Source organism: Sinocyclocheilus anshuiensis, unplaced genomic scaffold (assembly GCF_001515605.1).
Source record: "Sinocyclocheilus anshuiensis isolate Anshui unplaced genomic scaffold, SAMN03320099.WGS_v1.1 scaffold1317, whole genome shotgun sequence".
NCBI classification, from domain to species: domain Eukaryota; kingdom Metazoa; phylum Chordata; class Actinopteri; order Cypriniformes; family Cyprinidae; genus Sinocyclocheilus; species Sinocyclocheilus anshuiensis.
The window spans coordinates 460,088-474,007 of NW_015551117.1; the positions used below are offsets into that span (position 1 = coordinate 460,088).

The following is a 13,920-nucleotide window of genomic DNA, read 5'->3' on the forward strand; positions in this document are numbered from 1 at the left end:
ATGACTGTTCACTTGCCTTTAATCATGTTTGAACTTTCTCAGACTATAGTTTCTGCTGTGGTATATGAAGAAGAACTTAAAGTGTATGGAAAGCAAAGTTACAATGATATAAAATTAGTGTCATACATTTTTTTTGTTTGTATGTTCACACTGATGTTAAAATGACATTTTCTGATTTGTGACATTACTTTTTATGTAATGCTAAAACACTGCTGGTCACTTTCAGAAGTTGTAGTGATTCTTTCTTTTCCAAGAAAGAATTGGTTATATAATTTTAATTTTAAAATATTTTAAAATATAATTTAAATAGATTTTTCACACTTTAAGCAATATTGTATCGCGTATCGCATTTTTTTTTCAATATCGCACAGCCCTATTCAGTACATTGCCTACTACTACTATTACTACAACTACTATTACTAAAATTAAACAAACATTATTTTTTAGGGTATAATCGAACAACATTTCTTAATGTTTTATTTTTTATTGTAAATTTTGTTTGCCAAAAAATAGTTTGCTTAATTTTCTATAATTAAAAGATAAATAAAAAATTAATATTTTATGCCTTCATTTGATAACCAGAAAAATGTAAATACACAACAGAATTTCTGAGGGGAAAAACATTTCATAAGGCTATTTTAAGAATAAGTTTCAATAAATTAAGTATGCATTTATCATAGACATGCTAAAACACAAAATTAGCTAACAATAAAACACTTCATAGGGCCCTAAACATTTAATTTTTGTAAAATATTGATTGTGAAAAAAATTGATGTGAAATTGTTGAAGTTTCATGACTTTAATTAATTACACATGCTTTTTGATTAATAAAATTAAATTGAACCATTAAAAAGGAGTCGAGAAACATTAAAATAGAAAAAAATGGAATCCAGAAAAATTTAAACTGAAAAAAAAATAAATAAATAATAATAATAAAATAAATAAATAAATAAAAAACGGAATTTGGGAAAAAATAAAACTGATTTCATAGGGCCCTGAACAGACCAGATGCACAAATGCAGATACACTAGGAGCACAAATCACCAACATAAAACACTTAAATTAAATGTTGCTAACAGGTTTAACTGACTTGTATCACTGCTGAAAACCACCTCCTGTAATAGAAGTTGCATAACTATTTTATTTTTTTTTTTAAATAAACAACCCCAACAAGAAGAGTTGGTTAGATGTGAGGTTTGTAATGCCTTTAATCAGCTAAGAGATAAAAATAATAATAAATAAATAAAAAACGGAATTTGGGAAAAAATAAAACTGATTTCATAGGGCCCTGAACAGACCAGATGCACAAATGCAGATACACTAGGAGCACAAATCACCAACATAAAACACTTAAATTAAATGTTGCTAACAGGTTTAACTGACTTGTATCACTGCTGAAAACCACCTCCTGTAATAGAAGTTGCATAACTATTTTATTTTTTTTTTTAAATAAACAACCCCAACAAGAAGAGTTGGTTAGATGTGAGGTTTGTAATGCCTTTAATCAGCTAAGAGAACAAAACTTAACAACTGAAGAAAAAAAAAACACCCCGAGAGTCTTCAATAATGTGCCAACGAAAAGTTCAGAATGATTTCATCTGATCAGCTCAAAATAGTTAAATGATCAGTGCCCAGCAGTTTATACTGATCAGTCCTCAGTTTGACTAGAGTAGTATTTCTTGGTATGATGTTAGTGAGCTGCTTACTGCGTGTCCTCTGAGACTGATGGCTGAAGGGAATCTAGGTCAGGGACTGAGGGTTACAGGGACAACAGCCTAATAGACTAGGGAAAATTCCAATGGTAAACAAACAAGTATATGAAACATATGTTGTTGCTAGGGTGTTCTGGGTGGTTTATTACTGGTAAGTCAAGAACCCACCGACAAAATCAAATTGCTTAGAAAAGTGAAAGTAAAACTAGTACAACTCACTACATCATTCACGTCTGGAGAACAAAAGGTGAGGTATGCACTGACTTCCAGTTCAGTGTGTAAACACTGAATAGACAAACACAAACACAAAAATAGCAATATTAACAGTGATGCTTTCCTTAGTAAGCACCACTCATAAGAACCCAACATTAGACATGGATCCCCAGTCAATCACCAAAACCATAAGGCAGAAACTCCCAGAGAAAACAGGAAATGAAGGCAGAAGAGACAGTAAGTGCCCGCAGGATGTTGTGTCAATACTTTACACACTGCAGATGACAGTATGGGGAGGGGGGTTACAAAAAGAGTGAGGGGATTGGTTTCATCAACCACAATGATGAAGGAAGTCATCCACGGAGCACTTGAGGGTTCTTCTCAGAGAGAATGTAGAATGTTAATGTATCAGACTCCTTTATCCGAGCTTCTCAAACACAGAGGCAGTGTGAACGCAGGCCACACTTCACCTCTTCAGAACGCAAGGGCAGCAGCACCAGTGGGAGACGCGGTAATAAAACCCAGGCAAAACAGACGCCGACACAATTCAGGCACCACCAGATCTGATATATACGGTGAAATCACAATAGTGAATAATTCATAAGAGCACTTGCATGACAGAAAATGAAATACTACAAAAACATTCCTCCCTCCAGGAATATGAGTAATGCTCCATGGCTTGGTTGTATGAAGGCCAAAAAAACATCACCGGTCCAATCCGTTAGACAGCAGCGAATTCTCTTCTCTCTGCCTACAGGAAGCAGACACGTTTTAAATGCGAGCGTGTGCGCATGTTAGCCAGAGACCAATTGCGTGTGCAAGTGTACCAGCGCACATGCCTGCCAGCGTTAGCATGGCGTGGGCAGCAGTGGAGCAGCAAATATTACTGTCTCTTATCAGCCAACCCACTCCCTTCACCCTTATCCACAACATTCTCCCTCCGCAGCTCCCGTCCACCATCTGCTATAGCCCGCGTGCCCAAAGTTCTCAAACCATGCAGTGCGTATCCCAAAAAGCACCTCATAAGCTATTCAGTCTCTGTAATATCCTCTGGAAATGCATTGTTATTTGCACGCTAAAATGCATTGCCACTAGCGAAGACTCTTTAGAGCAGTGGAACTGCATTCTATTTCCATGCCAAGTTCTGCCTCTAATACATAATGCAGCAAAGATGTCTGCGGCCTGAGAAAGCACAGCGAGGCAATGAGCAAACGCAGAAGATGGAGGCAGGAAGACTGTGAGATGGAGAGAAAGAACGGAGGAAGTATCCTGAGTGCTCTTGGGCGTTGTGGGTTGCTCCTGCACAAGAGCTAAGTGGCACAGACGATCTCTGCAGTCTCCCTGAATGCAGAACGCACCGAGAGCCCATGAGAGAGATGCAGAGAGGGAGATGTAAAAATATCAGCTAGATAAATTATGTATTTCAAATGGAATCTTCCAGAAAATGGAGGACAGGAAACACCCTCGGTGACACAGTGAAGATGGCTCCGTTTTACCTCGGCATCGGCTTTGATACACAGTCACGCGCAATATATTGGTGATCTGTATGGGCCCAACAACAATCTTGATCAGGCCTTAACTTTATACTTGCCCTGCCAGGAACATGATAACTGTCAGCTATTTTTAGCCACATGTTTTTGTGTCAACAATTTTACAATAAACAGTACTACGAGACCTTATTTTTTCCCCAATTCGAACAGAATATATATTTTTTATACCACATTTTAAAATTTAAAGCAGCAGTTGTGGATGGTTAAAATGAAATCATTCAAATATAAATTTTACATTTAAGTTTTCAATTAATGCAAATTAAAAACTAAGTTTGGTGGTTTTAAAAACAACCTCAACAGATTTATAATCACATCAGTTATCAGTCAAAACAATTTATTTATCAGTATTACCTGCAATCTTAATATTAGCACATCCAACTTTGTCATCTCTGCTGTACTCATGCTATTCTTAGGTTTACTTTTTTAGGGAACCAACTCCAACTTATTGCAGCCTAATAAACAACACACTCTCCATCTGCACCATCAGCTAGGGCTAGGCGATACATCGGATTAGAGATATTGTGATATCTTTGCTGACGATATAAAATTATGGAATAATGTGTACATCACAATACTGTGTAAAGTTTATCTTAAAGACAGTAAGCCAGTTTGACTCGTCTTAAATCAAGAAAGCAAATGTCTCTGTGCATATATGTGAACGCTCTATGAAGAGTGTCAAAGGTTTCCATTTAAAACACGTTTAACAGTGGTGAGCACTGTAGTCAATCAGCGCCAAACGCAATGAATGCAGTACCAAATCAGAGGTGTTTTATTTAGTCAGTGGCACATGCACTGATTTATATGATGAAAATAAGATATTCATTGTGCAGTGTAGACAACTTCAACACTAATGGTTGTTTTTGCTAGACTGCAGGAAGACACTCTTTACCCGTTTTTTGTTTATAACATACACAATTTGAATAAGCTTCGTTTTTCATGCTGTTAGCTACACAATGCAAAGTTCATAGATTAACAACCATAATTAAATGTGGGACTGAATCCAAAAATGTTCATATATTTATATTTCATTGATTTTAAATGTTCATTTTGTTTTCATTTAGTAAAAAGCAATAAGCCATCACTATGTATAGATTTCTTTTAACTAGTGTTGATTTTGCAACTAGTATGTACTTTGTAACAACAGCTGTTCTATCCAGATCATGTTTTATTTCATGAATCCACACCTTTTCAAATTTGAGAACAAATGGAAAAATATGAATGTATCGATTATTGTCAAAATTCTTTAGCTATATCGCCCAGCCCTAACATCTTCCTTTCTATTTAATTCCGGCCAGGACTGAGTTAATAATGGCTTTCGTAGTGACTGCTAATGCTTAATAATTAAAAAGCTCCCATTGTAGTAAAATGTTAAATGCACATCCAGCTTTCAGCAGCAGCCGAAAGGGTGTTTGTGTGAGCTCATTGCGGTACTGGAACAAAGATCTAACTAGTCCTGTACTGGGAACCTTCCAACTGAGGGAGGAGACCATGGAGAGAGCAGCTCAACTACATCCAAAAGTCCCAGTAAGGGTGCATGAGGTGGAGTACAGCCAAGAGCTGGACATATTCCATTAGGAACAGACAATGATGTAGCATAAAACATGCAACAAAATCCAAGCTATCTTCACAGACACTGTAGCTGCAATTGCATGGCCTAAAAGTGAGGATTTGAATCTCTGAATTCTAAAAAATCTGAAGGAACATTCAATGGATTTCTTATTAATAGATAAAACAAATGGAGAAGCAATACTCCACTTAAGTGTTTAGAGCAAAATACGGTTTGGAATTGGACAGAGAAAGAGAGACCAACATAGAGACAGGCCAATCAAAGAATGGACGTGACCACACCCCCTATTAGCATTACAATGGCATTCAGGCCATTCAGGTTCAGGCATTGTCTGATGAGAGAGAAAATGGGCAAGATTTCACGCCTTACAGCCATGTCTCAAAAGAGAGGGGGGGTTCTCTTTTCTCAAAAACATGCAGAAATTACAGCCATAAAACAAACCACACAACTCAAAATACATTCAAACCACTGTCTTTCTACACAAGCTAAAAAACACAACAACAAATGGAAAAACTAGCCAAATTGCAACATAACAGTGCCGCTTGCCGTAAACTCCCACATTAAATTAGGATGAAATGAAATACTTGAACAAAAATGATAATAATCCAGGCTGAACTACATCAAAAGATCCCTATAAATAAAAGAGTATGATATCTCACCCTTCTCAGCATGTCATATCCAACAAATTTCCAATTACAGGACTAATGGTTTCTCCATCAGCACTTCTATCATCCGGCACACATTACTGAAGAAAAACAACAACAGTAGCCTACACACAAACACTCACACACTTCCTGTTACCCACAGTTCTGTGCTACGTGCTGGCCCCGCCCCCCTTACCCGAATCAGAATCTTTCTGATCTCCATTGGCTCCGACGGTGAAGGGCAGCTTCCTCTTAGGAGTTTTCTCTTTCATCTCTTTGACACCATCGCTGTGATCCAATTTAGGAGTCTTGTTTGACGAGCCTTTGTCTTTATCCTAGGGGAACATGGGAAATAGTGCAAGTTTAGTAGGAAACAGCAAATAACAGTATCTCAAATGATTTAGCTCAGAGTAAGGGCTGATAACAGTGCTCTGGGACAAATATTGCTATCACAAACTGATGCAGAATATACAACCACACAAGCTTCATACATTATGTACATTATCTTTACTTTACTTTAAGCAAGACATTCTATATAAGACATGTGAGAGGAGGGGTCTGAAACTGTTCCAGACCCTTCACATCAACAACTGGAACCCATCAAAACCCCCATCTCAACAAGCCTCTTCAAAGCTGCACACACCCAGTCCTGCCAAAAGCCCATCATCAAAAACATTCAATATTCAGATCTCAAATACAGCCAATTTTGCAAAAAATTCTTCCAGACTACAGGATATATACATACAGGATATTTCCATACTGCCTGTGCTTTCCTATTATTACTGTACAACTAGGCCTAAATGGAATCTTCTCCCACATTTTCCATGCAGATAGTGGGGCAACGTCTACAGAAAAATGTATTAAATGGAGTTGAGAGTAGCTGAAATCTGTAACTGAAGGTATTATAAAATAAACAAAGAACAAATTTTAATCAGATCCCTTCTTTAAAAAAAAACACATACATTGTTGTACAAATAATAAAACTCCATGAATGTACATAAGCAATGGGCTGACTGTTGGAAGAGGAAGTTGGACTGAAGCAGCTGGGGCTGTGTCTGCTACTGGCAGTGCTAATGAAGGCTAATTAAAGAGCTCTTAGTGCAGTGATAAAGCTAAAGCTGAATGCAGCGTAGAGCTGTTTCTACTGCGAGAGCCTCTCCGTCCAGCCCACATCCCCCTCTGCCATGAGACTATGATGTCATCCAAGTGCAAACACACACGCACAAAGACAATATCTGCCCCCAAGAACTGAGCTCAAAGAGATATGAAAACACAATGAGCCAGAGACAGACAGAGAGAGAGATAGATGAGAGCAGGCTTTCTTACAGCACGTAGAGAAACCAAAGCTAAATCAAGTAAAATCTTTCACTGCCTTTCTCTAAAACCATCTGTGTGAGCAGCCCTGTTTACTTGCTGGTCTCCTAGCAATGCTTTCACTCTTTCTCGTCCGCTCACATGCTCGCTCCCTCCCCCTCGCAGAGTCTGATGCAATACTACACAGAATGATGTACATACACACCATCTGGGCCATAAACTCTTCACTAACTCTGGCTTGTCTTGCACCAAAACACTGACCCTCAGATTCAAAAACACTTATGGCATCAAATGTCTCTTAATTTATGTATTGTTTTTATACAATCCCAGACTACATTTCCACAGTGATTTCCTGCTTAACACAGTAGAATACAATCTATAGCTGTATATTGAGTGCTATTTTGATGTTGGTTTTGTTGTTTTGCCTGCATTTACCAATACTGGGATGGACGCCAGTGAATCTCATTAATCAGCATGTTGAAAACCCTCAAGACGGTTAAGTCTCTTAACAAAGGATTGCCATATTCTCACAGTTTAGTTTTGCGATGTTGGGGTATAAGGTGATGTGCTTATATTACAGCTGTAGCATTATGAAATATCAAAATCAGACATATTCAGCCCAAAAGCAAGAGTATACAGCACACAGGAAAAACAGCATGGCCTAGACAAATAACATCAGAATTTCTGAACTAAATCAAATTGAAAACAGTAAAAAGTCTGTACTGTCCAATAAACAGCCTTAGGGGACACAATCCATGTAAATTTACACAAGAAACTTCACAAACCAAATATACACTACCAGTCAAATGTTTTTGAACAGTAATGTTTTTGTAATTCTCTTCTGCTCACCAAGCCTGCATTTATTTGATCCAAAATAAAGCAAAAGCAGTAATATTGTGAACTATTTAAAATAACTGCTTTCTATTTGAATATATTTTAAAATATAATTTATTCATGTGATCAAAGATGAATTTTCAGCATCATTACTCCAGTCTTCAGTGTCACGTGATCCTTCAGAAATCATTCTAATATGCTGATTTGCTGTTCAAGAAACATTTAATATTGTTATTATTATCAATATTTAAAACAGTTGAGTAAATTATTTTCAGGCTTCTTTGATGAATAGAAAGATCAGCATTTATCTGAAATAAAAAGCTTTTGTAACATTATACACTATACCATTCAAAAGCTTGGAATAATTATAACTTTTTTGGGGGAAAGAAATGATAGAAATGAATACTTTTATTTAGCAAGGATGTGCTAACACAAAAGTGACAATAAAGGCATTTATAATGTTACAAAAGATTTCTATTTCGGATAAATGCTGTTCTTCTGAACTTTCTATTCATCAAAGAAACCTGAAAAACAATTATACTGAGCTGTTTTCAATAATAATTAATTTTAATAATAATAAAAAACGTTTTTGCAAATCAGAATATTAGAATGATTTCTGAAGGATGTGACTGGAGTAATGATGCAAAAAATTCAGCTTTCAAGTCACAGGAATAAATTACATTTTAAAATATACTCACATAGAAAATAGTTATTTTAAATAGTAAAAAATATTTCACAATTTTCTATTTTTGCTGTACTTTGGATACAATAAATGCAGTCTTGGTGAGCAGAAGAGACTTCTATAAAAAAAAAAAAACATTAAAAATCTTACTGTTCAAAAACTTTTGACTGGTAGTGTATCTAGCAAAATAATATCTATTAGTGATGACATTACCCAGTTAGGTGCTATAGAGAGCAAAGGGTTTTAAGCTCCTTGACCATCTTAAATAAAAATGGTTACAAAAATGGTTTCTGAAAACACAACAAATAGACATCACAGTGATGTGTACTATTAGTGTATTATGATTAGTTAGGATCATATATTGACTTTGACTCTTACTAAAATGTTTAGATTGTATAAAAACAAATACAAGACGCCCACTATTGGTCTGAATGCTGAAATAAGCACAACAATACAGTGCAATAGTTTATGTAGCTCTTAAGAAAAGATTTAGGATAAAAACTATCCGAAGGGTAGTTACTTGACTGCTTGGAAAAGTTATAGGCAGTTATACCAGCAGAGTGTGTGTGCATTTGATATAAAAGCAATTTTCCTCACCTTCTTCCCACCCTGCTTTTCCACCATGTCGGTGTTGGATGGGAAGTCCTCCAGCTGGGGGGTTTTAGAACCCCCACCCTTGGGCATCGTTCAGCTATTGCCACGCCAAACCTCATTCACGCTTCCATCGCATCGTCATCGACTGTCTGTGAGACAGAGAGAGGGAAGGACACATTAGCACTTTACTGTCAATCTACTTTATGACATTTCACTCAGCACACTAAGTTCTCTATTTTTTTCCCATATTTACTCAACTGCCCATTCTCAAAGCCCTTTAAAGCAACAGATCTTCAAAAACAAATAGCATTTATGTACTAATCTCAGAACATGCATGTACTGATCTCATTTTCTGAAAGAAATTACGTCTGTTAATGTTCTATATACAACCAGTCAACCTGTTAGATGGATGCAAGAACTGAATAGTAAAAACAAACAGTCATCAGAAAATCTATCAAACTAGAGTTAGAGTCACAGTTATTACAAAATCAACTGATCATGTTTATTTGATATAACAGTGACCAGAGTACATTTCAAATTACAAGCATATTGGCATCTGGTTGCATTTTATTTTCACTTCTCATTTGTGTAATAAACATTTCCGGCATTTACAAATTACCATATAAACAAATTACATGCTATGATACAGAGGTGATGACAGCATTCGGTTTGGAATGAAGGCACATTAAAAAACCATTGCCAATTACACACAGAAACACAAAGGTCTTCATGTGAAAGACATAGGGATTTTAACAGAAAAATGACACATGAAAGTGAATAAATTATGGCACAAATATTACTACTTAGTAATCTTTTTCAATAACATAAAATTCTCTAACAAAATTATAATATTCTGTTTAAAAAAAAAAAAAACTACATTATAAATCCCACATTTTAATAAAATATTAAGTTTATAATAAAAATGACCAGGTACACTGTAACTGACATGAACATTTCAGAATTTGCTATAAAATCAGTTACCACCACAATTGCCAGTCACAATTTCATATTCTTGACAGCCCCACGGCCAACAAATTGCATAATTTTTTTCCCATTGTGAGGTAGACCAGTTCATCTGAAAACATTGATCTGCAATTCATGGTAGATAACTGTTAAGCAACCTAAATGACTGAGTCTTTTCATAAGGATAAATGACACACTCAATATATGTTTTAAATGCAAAACGGTTCAAGAATTTGTACCATTCCCCAGAATGCATTTGATCCAGTCAAGCGAGAAAACGATTGCAAACACCAGCCAAGATTTTAATGTTGTCTGGCTTTGATAGCATTTCCATAAACCCCAGGTATTTGCAAATTCAAGCAACACCTTTAAATACCAACAGAATTCAGTCAATTTCTGGAATACAAATCTTTTTTCTCTTGTTTATAATACACAATACAAAAATCAAGCTCTGCACGGTGATTTTGGAGCTAATAAACAAAAAAGCAACCTGGACACTGTCACGTACACACAGACAGATCACAGCTACCGGCAAAACGATAAGATGAAGATATAAAAACACTAAAGTGTCTGAGTGCAGAGCGTGCAAGTGCACTGCAATTCATTAGTACTGCAGGGTGGAGATGGCTGCTGCAAGAGATTAGAAAAAAAAAAAAATCAATTCGTTATAGTATTTTGAACTTACTGGACAGACAGCCGATATTGATGCAATGAAAGTTTTTGCATCAAGGCTTTGACAGTGGTATGGTATTTAGAACAAATGCTTTTGTTTAATCTCTAAGACAGCAGACTCATCTTTTTCTTCTCATTTGGGAGCAATTTTTATGCTAAACATTTTCACAGCACGACTGTAGATTCAAGATGCCCCGTCGCAATTTAAATAAAGCATGTGGGTTCACTTTGGAGACAAACTACCTTTATAAAATACATGGAATTTGCAAGCGACGTCATTTAAAAGCCTTTTGCACAGCAATCTATTGTACTGCAAGCCTTACTAACCGAAAAATGCATTGCATCACACCCAAATGTTGTCAAAGTGCAAAAGACAGGTGACCCTCAACAGAGATCTAGTGAAATTCAACCAAGATTTGTACAGGTAATAATGCTTGGATCATCTCTACACCACCCTTGAACAACTATTAGTATATGCTGAACATCAAGGATTAATGTGAGGGCAGCTGTATACTATAATCGTACCCAGCTCCATAATGCATGCTTTAGTTTTGTGTGACACGCAGGGCTGCCCATTGCCTTCTCTTCTCCAGGAAAACTGGCACTCACCACTACTCTGGCGCCACAGCCATCTCTCCTGCCCTCCAATTCAAAGACAGCTATTTATATCTTCAGCTAACGTACCGCACGTGCATGCAGACAGAGAGTAATACTGCTCTTCTGTTATTCAGGCATGTCTTCCACACCCCATCCTCACCCCAAAGCAGTTCCACACCTCAAAGTGGTCGAAAGGTCAGGCTCTAATGGGGATAAACAAATGTGGTGTGGAACAGACACACAAACCCAGACATGCTTGTACCCTAAAGTAGGTCGATGCAAGTTCTAGAACAATACAGGCCCACACAGGTCTGCTTTAAGATCAAAACAACCACTGGCCATTCAACTATTTCTATATGTTAGCTGTGAGATCCCACAGTTCAACTGGCAGGAGGGAACAGCCAACAAATCTCCAAAAACAACGCGAGTACATAAAGTCCGCTCTGAACGCAAATACAGAACATGTATGTACATTAGGCGTGGGAATCTTTAGTCACCTCATGATCCGATCCGATTCCGATTCTGGGAGTCACGATCCGATTCCAGAACGATTCTTGATCTACTTCCCCACCCCCCTTATTAATTAATTCGTTTACCGATTTGAGCATCTTAAAATCCTTACATTTACATATCCTTACATAAGTAATTAAGTACTTTTTAAAAATAATTACAAATTGAAAAAAATAATTAAAACAGTTGCATGTTAAGAATTTTAAGCTAATATAACTTCAAAACAGGCCCGGTTCTTGACGGCTATAGAAGGGTGGGCTGGCAGATATCCTGGGTAGGCATTTTTTAGTCGTCATATCACATAGTCTAGAAGATATTTATACTGTACATATTGCTATAGGCCTAATAACTATATTATATGTACACTGAAAAAAGCTTTCATGGGCAAAATAAACTTTTTTTTTATTTATTAGTAAAAAAAAAAAAAAAGCCCTCTTTGTTCTCTTTCTCTGGATCGTTTCTACACTGCGACTCTTTTCAACTAACTTTTTTTATTTAAACCAAACAAGGCTGTAATCATGTCTAGAACATTGGAGGGACCAATTCTTTTGAGGAAAATATAAAGACCAGACCATTATGGTAATAGTATTTATTTAAAGAAAATAAATAAAGAATTTAAATGGATTTATGGGAATAAATTAAAGAAAAAAGAACAGTAAAAGAACAAGAATAAGAATTTTTGTAAAGTAATCAATCTGAACTGCAAATAATATTTTTATCTTAAAATATGCACCCATTCAATTTCAGTTGTATTGTTGAAAACGCAAAACAGAAAAATGCTATTGTCGTCATAATCAATTATAAATTACATGAATCATGTAAATGGCAGACCTACTTTCCATTCAAAACCGTGGAATTTGACAAAAAAAATCTGAATAGTTTGCATCACTGGATATTGTTGGTCGTTTATGTCGGGGAACGCTACGTTTCTTAGACAGTCGAGCCGACTGTTGCAACGAACGCAACTTTCACCGCACAAGCTCTTTACTTTCGGTTTTCATCCTTACATTCAGCATTAACAGCAATCCAAAAGGGGTAAGCTTTCAACTGAACTGTATAGCCTACATGCATTTAGATGCTTATATATGCTCTTGCCCCGTCCATGCACGTTATTGAATGCGGGTTTTTTAGAACATTAAAATTGCTCAGTGGTATTTTCAGTGGTAGGCTATATGACACATATTCATGTAGCCTATTAAACTCACCATAACTCGCAAACTCCCCGTGATAGCGCGCAAATATTTCTGCCCGTTTTCGCTCGTTGTCAGCCTCTGCTTTTCTGCAACAGACTGAAGCCTCCGCGATTCAGCGTGCCTTGCATTCAGCTAATAAAAGAAAAATGCTGCAATTTTCTGGTGTTATTTTATTATTGTTGGGGCAGTCTCCAGCTATATCTTAAACTTCTTAAAATACAGTCCACTTAAGATTGGTTTTAATCACTGCATAAAAAAAATAACGCGATCTTTATCCAATTCTGATTGGGTGGGCAAGACTGTCATTTGGGTGGGCTTAGCCGGCCCCGCTTCAAAACATACAAGTAGCAAATAATAAAGAGGAGCAAAGAAACATATTGCAAACAACAAACAAAGAGTGCTTTCAGTATTTAAGATTATCTGAACGTTTTCCATTCAATAACTGCGAGTGATTTTTCTTCATCTTTAATGTTGTTTTTTACTATGACATCATAGACAGCGGGAGATCTGCTGCATTCATGCACGGATCTCTTTTGAAATATAAGTAGTAATTAGGGTTGGGTACCGAAACCCGGTGCCGGTACCTATGTAACTGGTTTGTACTAGAACCGAATCAGAACGCAGATTTCGGTGCCTCATTTCGGTGCCACTTAAATGCTTGAACGATCGATTGAAATATTTGTTCTCCGAAACGGACGTAAGGATCTCCGGCACCGCACGTGAAAAATAATTTCTCGACTGAGATCCGAAACGGACGTAAGGAGCACCGGCACCGCACGTGAAAAATAATTTCTCGACTGAGAAAATTCACGAAAGCCAGTCGGAAAGGGAAATGAGAGCATCCGAGAAGCATGTGAATGCAGTAATTACACTTG

The 13,920-nt window shown here is 36.7% G+C and overlaps 1 protein-coding gene across 2 annotated transcripts in view; it reads right to left on the bottom strand.

The window, feature by feature from the left end:
• Positions 1–13,920, bottom strand: part of ankrd11 (ankyrin repeat domain 11) — a 192,916-nt gene that overhangs the window by 17,734 nt on the left and 161,262 nt on the right. For both annotated transcript variants that reach the window (XM_016453172.1, XM_016453171.1), the window contains exons 3-4: positions 9,114–9,259; positions 5,883–6,021 (exon numbers count right to left, since the gene is read on the bottom strand). In XM_016453172.1, coding sequence (XP_016308658.1) covers positions 5,883–6,021; positions 9,114–9,200 — 226 coding nt within the window. In that variant the 5' untranslated portion in view covers positions 9,201–9,259. The remainder of the gene's footprint in view (positions 1–5,882; positions 6,022–9,113; positions 9,260–13,920) is intronic.